This window comes from Stenella coeruleoalba, assembly GCF_951394435.1.
Source record: "Stenella coeruleoalba genome assembly, chromosome: 5".
Lineage (NCBI taxonomy): Eukaryota > Metazoa > Chordata > Mammalia > Artiodactyla > Delphinidae > Stenella > Stenella coeruleoalba.
Genome location: NC_137150.1, coordinates 63,598,221 through 63,611,902, shown reverse-complemented (window position 1 = coordinate 63,611,902; position 13,682 = coordinate 63,598,221). Strand labels below are relative to the sequence as shown.

At 43.3% G+C, this 13,682-nt stretch overlaps 1 protein-coding gene across 1 annotated transcript in view; it reads left to right on the top strand.

The window, feature by feature from the left end:
* Positions 1-2,355, top strand: part of ETV5 (ETS variant transcription factor 5) — a 54,772-nt gene extending 52,417 nt beyond the window's left edge. Inside the window, exon 13 of the mRNA XM_079922375.1 lies at positions 1,546-2,355. Coding sequence (XP_079778501.1) covers positions 1,546-1,767 — 222 coding nt within the window. The 3' untranslated portion in view covers positions 1,768-2,355. The remainder of the gene's footprint in view (positions 1-1,545) is intronic.
* The last annotated feature ends 11,327 nt before the right edge of the window (positions 2,356-13,682 follow it).

Here is a 13,682-nt window from a genome sequence, read left to right as displayed (position 1 = left end):
GATACTCTAGGATGTATCTAGAGTACACCCAACTTCCCCCCTTTTTTAAAAGGGTTAAATTCAGTGGGGTTTTAATATGTGCACAGAGTAGTGCAGCCGTCACCACAATCAGTTTTAGAACATTTTATCACCTTAAAAAGAAACTCTGAACCCATTATCAGTCACTGCCTTTTCCCCCTCAAACTTCACACACACTCTCTCCCCTTTTAGTTTTAACATTATCGGGTAGAATCCTAAACTCAGGAAGGAGGGCCATTACTCCTTTGCTTTTCCCAACTCCAGATCCAGTCTGAGGGAATGTAATCAAGACACAGTTAACTTGAACTAATGGCAACGAGTTTTCCCTATGAACTTGTTCCTACGTTTTCTAAGGAAGTAGGAGAGAATTTTCTGAGAATAAAACAGGCAAAAAGTACAGGAAGGCACAGGAATGAGACTTGGGGGGCTCAGATCCAGCACTGCATTTATGCTTTAAGGAAAGTCAACCTTCCAAAGCCTGTTTCCAGTAAAAATGTAGATAATAGACCCTAATCTAATCTCAAAGGGTAATATATGTGAAAACATTCTAGAAATAGTAATGTGCTATCCAGTGTAAGAGATCATTGTTATATTTATTACATGACCCATGAGTAAATGAGAACTAAATGAAAGAGGAGTGGTAGCATGCCCATCTGGGGAGGGACTTAGAAAAGCAGTCGTCCCATACCCTCGGTTTTTGAAAGGTAAGATTGAGGTTGAGAGGTTGAGACTTGTTAGCGACTGAGCCAAGGCTGGGAGCCATCCACTCCTGGCTTATGAGCCGGTATCATTGCCACTATGTCCTCCTACTTCCGTCTTCCACATACATGAGCTGACTCTCGGGCTGGGGAAGGAGAGATTTAACAACCCAAAGAGGGATGATTGATTGTATACATCTGCCACCCTTAATCAAGACCATTTGGTTCTTGTAATATTATAATGCATAAAATTCATATAAAGGTAGTCATCAGTTCCTTCAGTGTAGCAGAACCATGGAATGAGTAATGTAAAACTGCAGGTAAGCCAAAACACAGTTCTGTTTGGTTTTGGAACAAACTTAAAATTCCCACACAGCTCTCTGAATTCCTAGCCCTTCAGAGCAAAGCTGTCCTGGGAAGACTGTAAACTTTGGAGGGAACTGAACACATGGTCTGACTCCTGCATCTTTCAATCCTTATATCTTCTTGTAATATCAGGCACCAACCTCAGCATAACCATTGTTTCTAGGCTGTGAGTATAACACAGTGAGGATTTTCTTTTAAAAGAACCTAACATGAGTTTGAAATTCAGATATTCTTTTCAACTGCTAAGCTGTGGTGTCAGCAAAACACTTGGCAGGTAACAGGTTCCCACAGTTTATCAAAATAAATCTGAATGATTTGGATAATCAGCTACCAGTGAGCCTCTTGGTCCCTGGCTCCCTGAGAGCTTGGTGACTTACAAATATCTCATTCTTCCCTTGGTGCCCTGGCCCCGGCCCATGCCCTGTTCCAGCTGGGCCTCATAAGGTGTGTTTTCTCTCTTCAGGTGGCTGGGGAACGATACGTCTACAAGTTTGTCTGCGACCCCGATGCCCTTTTCTCCATGGCCTTCCCCGACAACCAACGTCCGTTCCTGAAAGCGGAGTCTGAGTGCCACCTCAGCGAGGAGGACACCCTGCCACTGACCCACTTTGAAGACAACCCTGCTTACCTCCTGGATGTGGACCGCTGCAGCAGCCTCCCCTATGCCGAAGGCTTTGCTTACTAAGTTTCCGAGCGGCTGAGCGGCCAAACCCTAGAGCTAGCAGTTCCCATTCAGGCAAACGAGGGCAGTGGTTTTGTTTGTGTTTCTGGCTGTTCCCAAAGCTTGCCCTTTGAGTATTATCTGGAGAACCCAAGCTGTCTCTGGATCGGCACCCTTAAAGACAGATACCTTGGCGGGGGAGTGGGAACAGGGAGGGGCAGAAAACCACCAAAAGGCTGGTGCCTCAGCTCTGAACCTGACAAGGTTTCTGGGAAAGCAATTGAAATGGAGCCTCCTTCCCATGGACAATATATGCAAAGCAATACCTTGTTCAGGTTAGTACCCACAAACCAGGACAGAGTGTGTGACAATCTGCATTGATCATGGACTACTAAATGCCTTTATGTAGAAGGGCTCTGATTTGCACAATTTATTGGAAAAGATGTCACAAACCCATAGAAGAGGAGGTAGGCAAAGTTGGGGAGGCTCACACCATGAAGGGTTACAAATATATCTTAAAACTCAGAGAGCTCTTCCAGCTTAATCTGAAATGTTTCCTCTTGGTCTGGAAAGAAGGGGAAAAAGGATGAACAGCTGTTACCCACTCCATGGTTCTCAAATAATAAACCATTGCTACCCTTGGGAACCTTCTGGCCATGTGGTCACCAAGTAGAGCAGGCCCCCTTTCTCTTCCCAGTCACATGGCTGTGTGTGTGGATGGCTTTAATTTTAGGAGAAGGGTGATTAACACTTTTGACAGTATTTTGTTTTGCTTTGATTCGGGGGATTGTTTTGTTTTGGTGGTTGTTTTGGAAAAACAGTTTATAAACTGATTTTTGTAGTTTTGGTATTTAAAGCAAAAAAAAAACAAACCTTTTGGTAACTGCACTGCGCCCTTTAAACAGGGCAGTGCCAACTTATGAAGACGCTGCAGCTTGAAAGGGGCTTTGCTGGGGGGCGTCCCCTTAGCCGAGTACAAGCCCTCTTTTATTGCCTGCTTTGTGCTTTCTGCACCAGACAGCCTGATGGAACATTTGCACCTGAGTTGTACATTTTTGAGGTGTGCAGGGCAGCCTGGACACACCGTTTAGATTCTATGTGTATAGTCCCCCATGTTCCCTCACATGCCCTCTCTGGAAAGCATATGTACATAATACATGTCATGTCCATTTGAAACCTGGTCACCTGGTGAAAACCCTAGGTAGGGATTCTTCCCTGGGCATGACTGATGACAATTTCCATTTCAGCTTGTTTTGTTTTCCTTTTTCTTTAATTTTTGGACTTTAAACCCTGCATATGATTCAATAGGGTTTGAGACTTCTGTGCGACACTGACAGGTAAAGCAGTACTAGCATCTTAGTTTCCTGCCACTTTAAAAAAGGTTTTCTCTGATTGCTGTATTATATTGGGAAAGTTTTAAATAACCCAGCTAAAGCTATATGAAAGTTAAGCTCAAAGTAGTGGAAAAAGAATTAGAAAGTGGTAGCACCTTGCTGCCTGCTGATAGGATTCTGTGCTTCCCCTGACACCTAGCACACAAAGAATGACTATGCTACTCTTCATATGCGAAGGACAGTGCTTTGAGTTGTTTTTCTATTGATGGACCCGCTCTGTAGTCTCAAACAGTCCCCCTGGTGACCAGGAGCACATTTGTGAAGAGGGTCACAGAGATAAGGGGTGCATTTTATAGCTATGGAAAGACAAGATTTTCCTCTCTTGGAAGCTAATTAGCCCACAAAGGTATTGAACCTGGAGCTTGGGCCTTAATTAGCATTGTATTCTAATCAAAGGACTTTCCAAGCTGGTATTTATAGCTTTCTAACCTACACATAGTCTATACATAGATGCATATTTTATCCCCAGCTGGCTAGAGGTTAATTTGTTGTAAATGCTGTATAGGATTTGTTTTTTCCTTTCTTTACTTATCCGGGTTTGGGTTTTGTTGGGTTTTTTTTTTTTTGATGGATTTATGCTGTCTTAGCAAGTACTGAAAAGAATCCTCTGTAGCCTGAGCTCCTCTCCCCTGCTGTAGCCACGTGGCCTGTGCTGTCTCGGGACACAGGATGGCAGCATCACCGTCGCTTTCCCATCGGATTCATGCACCTCCCTGATGGTTTTGTTTCTTTGTTCTTGTTTTTGCTTCTTTCCAGAGTGTGGAAAGTCTACAGTGCAGAAAGGCTTTAACCTGCCAGTTGATTTGAAATACTTTCCCCTGCGCAGGGCCGTTTGCATCCTGCCAAGCTGCGTTATATTCTGTACTGTGTACAATAAAGAAGTTTGCTTTCAGTTTACCAAGTGCCTGAAACCCGTCTCTTTCTTGCCCTCAGTGGTCTAATCTTGAAGCAAGCAGAAGCTACCTGGCGTCTTTCTTTCCCCCTCTCAGCTGTTTAGCCTTAGGACTGTGGAAGTTGATAGTTTGTGTACAACTACCCCATCGCCTCATCTCTTAAGCTCTGACCAAACATTTGACCCAAGAGAGTAGGAGAGTAGAAAGCAGAGCGGGTTTCGCAGCCAATGGTGAGCAGACACCACCCCCTCTCCTTGAACCCACCTACTTGCCAACTTTCAGTCAACTTTTTTTTTTTTTGGGTACGCGGGCCTCTCACTGTTGTGGCCTCTCCCGTTGTGGAGCACAGGCTCCGGACGCGCAGGCTCAGCGGCCACGGCTCACGGGCCCAGCCGCTCCGAGGCAAGTGGTATCTTCCCGGACCAGGGCACGAACCTGTGTCCCCTGCATCGGCAGGCAGACTCTCAACCACTGCACCACCAGGGAAGCCCTTAGTCTACTTTTTTTTAAAGCATAGCTCATGCTTGGGCCCTGGGTTGCATGAAAAGATCACTAACTAGGCTAGGACTTTGAGTTCCAAGATACATCCAGCTCAGCCCCTTAGATGGATTCCTAGAAAACCAGACAGAAGTTAAGGCCACCCATTCCCTAGTTTCCCCCCCCAAAAGGTTTAACCTTAAGGAGTAGAAATTTTACTAATAGTTCCCTCAAAAACAACAACTTAGGAAGGCTTATGGCTGTTTGTTTATTCCAGCCATAGAGCAGTAAAAACCTTTCTTCCGAGTTTGAACCATGTTACCGAACCAGGTTCATTCTATCGCTCAGCAAGCCAAAATGCTGAGACACCGAGGTTTGCAGCAGAAAGAGGGCTTAATAGGAAAGCAGCGAAGACAGGAAACAAGAAATCAAGTCTGAAAACTACCTCCTACAAGGCAAGGGGCGGCAGTATTTATAGGTTTAGGAATCAAGCGTCAGGGCCGACTGAGGCGTGGGGAGCACGGGGAAAGGTGATTGGAAAAAGGTGCGGGAATCGAGGTTCTGCAGTAGTATATTATAGGCCTCTGCACATCCTGAGGGTGGAGTTTTCAGCCCTCTGTGTCGAAAGGTCACCCAGCGGACACCGCGCATGCCCAGTTGGAGGGTCCGTGCTCCTGTCCAGTCTTAACCAGCCCAGCTCCAACTAGATACACACAGCTGACTCCAAGTTCCCGAGAATATCTCAGGCAAACATTGTTTAGGCCACGTGCTCCTTGGAGGACATGGCAGGTCTTAAAAACAACGTTGATTAGCGAATGCAGGTGAAATGAATTTAACTCATGATTTCGGGAATATATATATCACTTGGGAAAAGTTTGCCGGGCTCTCTGCAGTATTAGGCCTTTTAGTGTTCTCATTTCACCCTTTTTCTGCACCTTAATTTGGGCTTTTCAAGACTCCTGTTACAGTAGAGAAATGAGTAGATCTTTTTTTCAAGCCTATAACAGAAGGCTTTCTGTGAATTTATCTGCTATATTTCTTTCACTGTTTTACAAGCCCTAAGTGTAGAAACATCTGAGCCTGAATTGGTGCACAGCCGCTTGAATCGAAGCTTGTGAGGAATGAATGTCTGCCACATAAACCCATTGGCTTCGACAGATTAAGAGATGCTTGGGGAGAAGGCAAGGGAGCCAGGACAAAGCAAGCTCTGCCACTCAGCTTCACCATGATAAGACTTGGACAATCAGCTCCCTATTATTCATGGGCTCATTATCCCCCTGGGCCCATATCCAGATCGTTAACCTAATGCAGGAGGTCACCAAACACTGGGCCTCCCTTCTCCTGTTGGGCACTAGGATAAGAAAGCCCAGAAAATGTGAAGTTTACTCTTCATCGAGGTCCCCTTTCTCGAGCCAAGTCAAGGAAACAATGCTTTTTCAGTTGTTAGATGACAAAGAAGTAGTGTGAGGGCAAAAGAATGCGGTTTTGAGAGCCAGAGTATGTGCAGAATCTAAATTGTAGTGCAGCTGGGACAAATGTAAACTAATGTGGGAGAAAAACACTCACGTACCCAGACAGTTGGAAACCTTGGAGAGACAGTCCGTTGCCCGGTGGTACAGGTGGCTGGGGCTTAGTGTGTGGCTTCTAAAACACAAGCAAAAGGAAAAGAAGCTGGAAAATCATCAGTTTTATCGCATATACAATGTAAGCATTGATCTTATTCAGCACAAGTGTATTGTACTTAGCGGGATGGGGGTGAAAGAGGCACACAGACAAGCCACTGTGTCCTTCTGATCCCAGCAAAGACACCAGTGTCCCATTCGGAAGGGGCCCCTTGAATGACCAGCCTTTACTTAGCTCCTCCAATTTAAGAGCTGGCTCTACACCCAGGCCTTGTTGACCTTGGCAGTGGACCTCAGATAGCTAACGTTTGGATAGCACTTCACAGTTTACACAGTACATTTTCATCTGCATTATCTTTTTGGCAGACTTTCTTAAATGGTAACACTTTGCTGAAATTGAATTTGAAAATATTCACGGCTGTTAGCCTCCCAAATTACTTTTTTGGAATGTTCTCAGTGGCTACTGTGGAAAGAGGACTGGACACTGGGAGGTGGAACATTGGGGCTCTGGCCCCAGTTCAGGGATTGATTGGATTTGACTAGATGATCTCAGAGGGCCATCCTGGCCTAACCTCCTACATCAGTGAGGGCACTGATGAATTGTTACTTCCCAAATCTCTTAGGAAGTAAAGGAGAAAGGAGTTCCTTGGAAATTCAAAGGGGGTGTGTGTGTGTGTGTGCATGCGCGCGCGTGTGTGTGTGTATGAGTGTGTAGGCAGATTTAACAGTTAACGTCATTCTCACCTTTGAGCAAGCTCTGAAGATTGCTCAGTCCCACCATTAAAGGCATGTTTGTTGATTCCCTAAGCATCCACAGAGCACCTACTAGATGCCAGACACTGCTGGATACTGAAAATAGAGGTTTAGGATGGCATTTTCAAATAAATGCCTGTTCTTGACCTTGTAAATGTTTAAATGCTCTACTCTCCAGCTCCTACTTCAACACTACTGGCATTGTCTTAATCTGACCACATTGACCAGAGGCCAAGGAGGCTGGGGCATTTATCTACCAATTCGTTCCCCTACTGGTTGAGGATCAACCCCAGGGAGGCTAACACTCCAATGTACTTCCTACCAGGAAGAAAAGAAGAGCAGGTATCAGTGTGCTGGGCACTGCTGGCAGGAGACCTGGAGTAGACATCATGGTGTTCGCTACGCCCACCTTTAACACTAGCAGGGCTCTCCTGCGTGACCTGGCTTCTTTGTCTCCATACTTAAGGTGGGTGATTCTTTGCTTCCATCATTCCATTAACAAACATATATCAAACATCTGTTGTTTGTGAGACACCATGATAGACGTTTCCGCAGGGGGTGGGGAGAGGGACCTCGCAGTGAAACCCACCCTCCCCTTAGCTCACAGGCTAGTGGGAGAAACATTTGTCTGCATGAAACTAGAATACAAGTTATAGCATACTGAGTATTACTCACCCAATGAATAGTGCCTGTTCTATGCCAGGTACTGCTCTAGGATCAGTGGAGGGGAAAAAATAGATATAAATCTTTGCTGAGGATCTTACATCTGGGGAAGGGAGCAAAAAAACAAATGAAACAAATAAATGATAGTATTCATTAGATGATGTTAAGTACCATGGAGAAAAATTAAGCAGGGAAGTGATATGCTGAGTGATGGGGATGGGAGTTGCAATTTTAAATAGGAAGGTCAGGGAAGACCTCACAGTTGAGCAAAGACTTGACAATAAATACAGAAGTAGCCAGATGGTTATCTGAAGGAAAAACATGTAGCCAGAGGGAAGAGCAAGGCCGTGAGACTTTGAACATGCTTGGACTATTTATGGAATAGCAAGGCCTGTGACAATGGGTCAGAGGGAGTGAGACAGGGCACAGTAAGAGAGAAAGTCAGAAAAGTAACTGGGGACGTATCATCTAGGGCCCTGTAGGTTTTTTAAGGACTCTGGCATTTACTCTGTCAGTGTTTAGCTGTTAGAGGTCTTGAGCAGAGAAGTGACATAATCTGATTTATATTTTAAAGGATCACTGGCTGCTGAGTTGAAATCAATTGCAGGGGAGTAAGGAAGGAAGCAAGACCAAGGAGTAGGCTATTGCAGTAATCCAGGTGGGGCGAGATGGTGGTCTGGACCAGGGCATGAGGAGGTCATATTCTGGATACATTTTTAGGTAGAGCCAATAGGTTTTGGATTGTAGAGTGAGAGGAAGAAAGGAGTCAGTTCCGACACCAAGGTTTTTGGCCTGAGTACAGGGAAGCGTGAGGTTGCCATTTACTGAGATAGAAAAGCCTGAGGAAGACAAATGGAGGGTGGGAGTAGGGGAAGAAGAGGCACTGTGTTTTAGACAAAATAACTTTGAGATGCCTGTTAGAAATCCAAATGGTAATGTCGACTTGGATATACAAGTCTGGAGTTTAGGGGAGAGATCCAGGCTGGAGAGAGAAATTAGGAGTCATCAGTATGTAAGAGAGTATTTAAAGCTGAGACTGGATGAGATCACTAAGGGAATAGGTCTAGGGAGAAAAAAGAAAGCCCTGAGATGCTCCAAGATTAAGAGGTTGGGGAGATGAAGAACAGAGGAGACTGCAAAAGAGTGTCTGGTGAAGTAGGGGTAACCAGGAGGATATTTCCAGGAGACGGATCAACAGGTGCTTCTGATGTGTCAAGTAGGGTGAGGATGGGCACTGAGTTGGCAACAGTGGAGGTCACGAGTAACTCGCACAAGCCATTTCCATGGAGTGAGAGAGATAATAGATAGAACTGATTGATACTACTGGAATCCAAAGGAGGTTTGCGTTTACTCTCAGCTGGGGACAGGGATCAGAGAAAGCTCCATGGATTCCAAAATCCTGGGTTTGAGTTCAGCCCAGTCTCGCTCACTAAGCCCTTCCATTCTCAGATTCTCAAAATCTGAGAGAGGCTTAGGAATCCCGGCCAGGTATCCCACCCAGAAGGTATAGGGTGAGCCATTTGAGGATAAAGAAGAGGTGAGGATGCTGTTACCAACACCTTTCCCATCCCTATGAGATTCTCTTCTTGTTTTGTGCTCTTAAATTTCTTTTTTTGAAATGTTAAGTGTTTTTTAAATAACTTTTTTTCATATTACACAATTAGCATATGTTCTTTGTAGAAAAACAGAAAAAGACATAGCCCAAATTTAAAACTACTCTGAAAACTCAACATGGAGATCACAGTTAACACTTTACTTCATTTCAGATGTCTTTTCTCTGTACTGTTATTCAAATGGAAAATGTGGTTATACTATATATTGTACGTAGTTTTGAAATTTATTTTTTAACAATATATTTTGAACATCTTTCCATATCATGAAATATTCTCCTACAATACCTGCCTGCATGCTATCCCAAAGTACGTATGTAATATGACATATTTAAGCAGCCCCCTTTACTGGAGATTAAGGCACCACAAATATATATCCAAAACCAAACCAAGTGATCTTCGTCCCCCAAAATCAAATAAACAAAAGATAACAATTTGGGCTTTTCCTAGTGCTTCTAATTAGCAGCCAGCTCCTATTAATTTTACCATCTAAATATTTCTCAGACCCATCTCCGTCATCACTGCCATAACCAATTCGCCATCGCCTCTCACCTGGGCTGTTGCAATCACCACCTAACAGGTCTCACCACGTCCACTCTTATCCCACTCCCACCCCTTCTCCACATTGTAGTCAGAGTGATTCTTTTTTAAGCCGAAGTCATTCCCCTTCTTGAGACTTTAATGATACCCACCGGAACACCTAAAATTTAAAAAGACTAACAACACCAAATGTTGGCAAGGATGCAATGCTTGTGGGACTATAAAACAGTACAACCACTCTGGAAAACTGTTTGACAATTTCTCTTTTTTCTAGAAATAAGAAATATTTTGAGTTTTTAAAATGCTTTTCTGAACACACATTTCCGGTATCTGGTACAGTGAACCAAATGTCCATTTTTGTGTAACTCATGAAGTAGTGGTTTCATCTATGCCGTCTCCCTCGCCAAAGTATTAAAACCATTTGACATTGTTCTTCTAAGTCTTCACAACAGCCCTGTGAGGTAGGTGGTATTGACCCCATTCTACAGATGGGGAGGTCTAGGTACAGAAAGTTTTAGTGGCTCCTCGAAAGCCACATGGCGTGACACAGTGTGGCAGTGCTCCAGTGTCTGGCAATTTCTTATCAAAGTACATACATATACTCTATGATCCAGCAATTTCAATTTTAAGTATTTATGCATGAGAGAGATAAACATGTGTTCACAAAAAGACCTCTGCAAGAACATTTATATAAGCTTTATTCACACTAGCCACCAAAACAACCCAGATGTCCATCAACAGGAGATCAGATAAACAAGGTGTGGTAACCATAGAACAGAACACTACTCATCAATAAAAAGAAGAATGAACTATGGTGATAAAGATCAGAAAGTGGTAGCAAGGGTTGGGTAGGCATTTTATTTTACATTAGTTATTCCTCCAAAAAATACATATAGTCATTTCTTGGGATAAAACCAAAATCCTTAACTTGGCCTTACAAGGCAAGTCCTTGCCTATCTCTTCAGTTTCACCCTGCACAATTCTCTCCCTTATTTGTTCCAGTGCCCCTAGCCTTCTTCTGGTGTCTCAACTGTACGTTGCTCCCACCCTGAGACAAACTGTTCCCTGGACCTGAAATGTTACACTGCCTCCAAGTCCATCCCTAACCTCCAACCAGCTCAACCTCCACACATACTTTAATCCCAATTCCGAGGTCTCCGCAGGAGAAGACAATCTACTAATCCAGCAAATAAGTGAATAATTTTTTTAAATTAATTTACTATTTTTTATTTTTGGTTGCATTGGGTCTTCCTTGCTGCACGCAGGCTTTCTCTAGTTGTGGCGAGCCTCCGCACTCTTCCTTGCGGTGCACGGGCTTCAGTAGTTGTGGCAGGTGGGCTCAGTAGTTGTGGTTTGTGGACTCTAAAGTGCAGGCTCAGTAGTCATGGTGCACGGGCTTAGTTGCTCTGCGACAGGTGGGATCTTCCTGGACCAGGGCTCGAACCTGTGTCCCCTTCATTGGCAGGCAGATTCTTAACCACTGTGCCACCAGGGAAGTCCTAAGTGAATAATTTTAATTGCCTGACCTTCCTAGATATGTTCTTTTCTGCCATTGTATACTCTTTCAGCACTCACTATCTTTTTTTCATAGCACGTCTCATAATTCTGAATTATTCAGTTATTTGAAAGATTAGTTGATTGTTTTCCCCAATAGACTATAAATTCCATGAAGGCAGGACCATATCTATTTTGCTACTGCTTTCTCTCCAACACAGAGTAGATGATTGTAAAATATCTATTGAACAAGTAAATACAGTAATATGCATGTTTATTCATATATGACTTTCAGGATAAATTCCTAGAAGATAGATTGTTTGGGCAAAGTGTAGGCACATTTTAAGATTATTTATGTAAACTGCAAAAGACCCACCAAAAAGATTGTATTAATTTGTACCTGTATCAGTAGGGGACTACCTGGTTCTTACAACCTCTGTCTACACTGGGCATTATTTACATTTACACATCTATCTACCATTCCTGTCTTATCTTTCTTTATTCAAATGTTATTTATTGAGCACCTGTTACATACCATGTACCAAGGTGGATGAATTAGATCAGTAGTTTTCACATTTTTTGCTTACATACCCTCTAAAAGAATTTTGAAAAACAAGGCACCCTTTAGCACTATTTTAAGTTAACATTTAATATTTTTCATCACATTGTTAAAAGTTGAAAAGTATATAATTTCCAATATATTGCAAATTATGACATTTTAAACTATAATTATTCCAATTTAACAACGGATTCTATATACACCAGCAATGAAATTACCACCATCACTAAATTATCACCATTAACTATCACCAAAATACAGAATCTCTTCCTTAACAGAATTTTGTCATTCCTTTTTATTCTTGAATCCATATTTCCATGTGTTCCCACCCCCCAAATTTTATCCCAATATATTTTTATGCTTGGAAGTCTTTATCCTGCTTTTATATCTTACTTATCATACTTGTACACAACAAATTATTTTAAATAATTTCCTTTGATGATAAGGCTTTACAAGTTAAATATTATTCTGTATTGAGTGATTATTATAACTATTAGTTCATAATTGATCAAGACAACATAAATATATAGCCAAATCTGATGTATAATTATGAAACAGAAAAAGTAAAAATTTATCAGAAATAAATCTCTCAATGATCTCATCAGAATGGGAGTGTTGTTTTTTCCATTTGTTCATTGCAAGAATGAGATAGGGTTTAGCATCAATTCTATTCCTGATTTTTAATTTCAAGTAAGTGCTAAGAAATATCATGTGACAGAGTGCTAGCTGCCCCCATTTTTCTTCTTCTCTCTTGGTAATAAGATTGCAGCCAGATATCTGGCTGGACTACCTTCCCCAGCATCCCTTGTAGTTGGCGGTGCCGGTTGTCAATTTATTGCCTTTCAGCTCAAATTCGTCCTTTTTGTTTGCTCTGTGACATGGATCTGGGCCCTTTAAACATCTTTCCTTTGCTAGATGGCACTGAAGCTTTGTCAGTAGAGGGCACTGGTGTCACATTAAAGAAGAGGGTTTACTTCCTAGATCCTGTGTGCAGACTGCTGATGTGACCACAGCTTCTCCAGTGTCCAGCTACTGCAGCGCACAGCAGTCAGCTTCCAGCAGTTTTCTCTGGCACCACTTATCTTGGGTGATTTGGTAGCAGAGTGCCTCTGCCCCCTGCCATGCTCATAGCTTCTCCAGTGCCTGTGAGGGCTCCTTCAGTGCACAGTAGCCAGCAGCACCCAGCAATGAACAGCTCCCCTGGCATCATACCCTCCCAGGCAGTTTTGTAGCAAAGTGCCTTGAGCACCTTTCTCTGGCATCCAAAAGGGTGGATTTCCATCAAGTTCCACCAGCCAGACATTCCTCTGCCTTTCAATGAGCCACAGCCATGACGTCTACTGCAGTTTTACATTGTCCAAACCCTGCACATTCCAAAAAAAAGCTTGGCCTTTGCCTGGCTCCTGGGAATTAACCTCTAAGTCCTTGGAATATTCTGCTTGAGAAGGGTAACGTCATTTAACTAGGACCTTGGGCCATGCTGGCAGTCTATGCTAACGATGTGATTTATGTGGAGAGTGAGGGGAGGCCTTGGACCTCACAGTATCAACTGACCTCTGGAAGGGCTGGAGACTAAGTAAGGCCACACATGTGGGCAGTAAGCCTTGGACAACAAGGCTCAGGTGAGGTTCCCTCATTGGCAGTACTTTATAAATGTTTTCACACATCGTTGCTGGGAGAATTAAATGCTGTCCATATGACTCCACTGGGAGAGGACAAGTGGAAGCTTGTATCGGGTCTCCCCTGGACTCTGCCCTAGTGCCTTTTTCCTTGCTGATTTTAATCTATATACTTTCACTCTCATAAACCATAACCCTGAGTACAACAGGTTTTCTGAGTTCTTTGAGTCCTTCTCACAAATCATTGAACCTGAGTGTGATTTTGAGGGCCCTCAAATACACCTCTCCAACAAGGGTGACTCAGCCCTGAGGGTG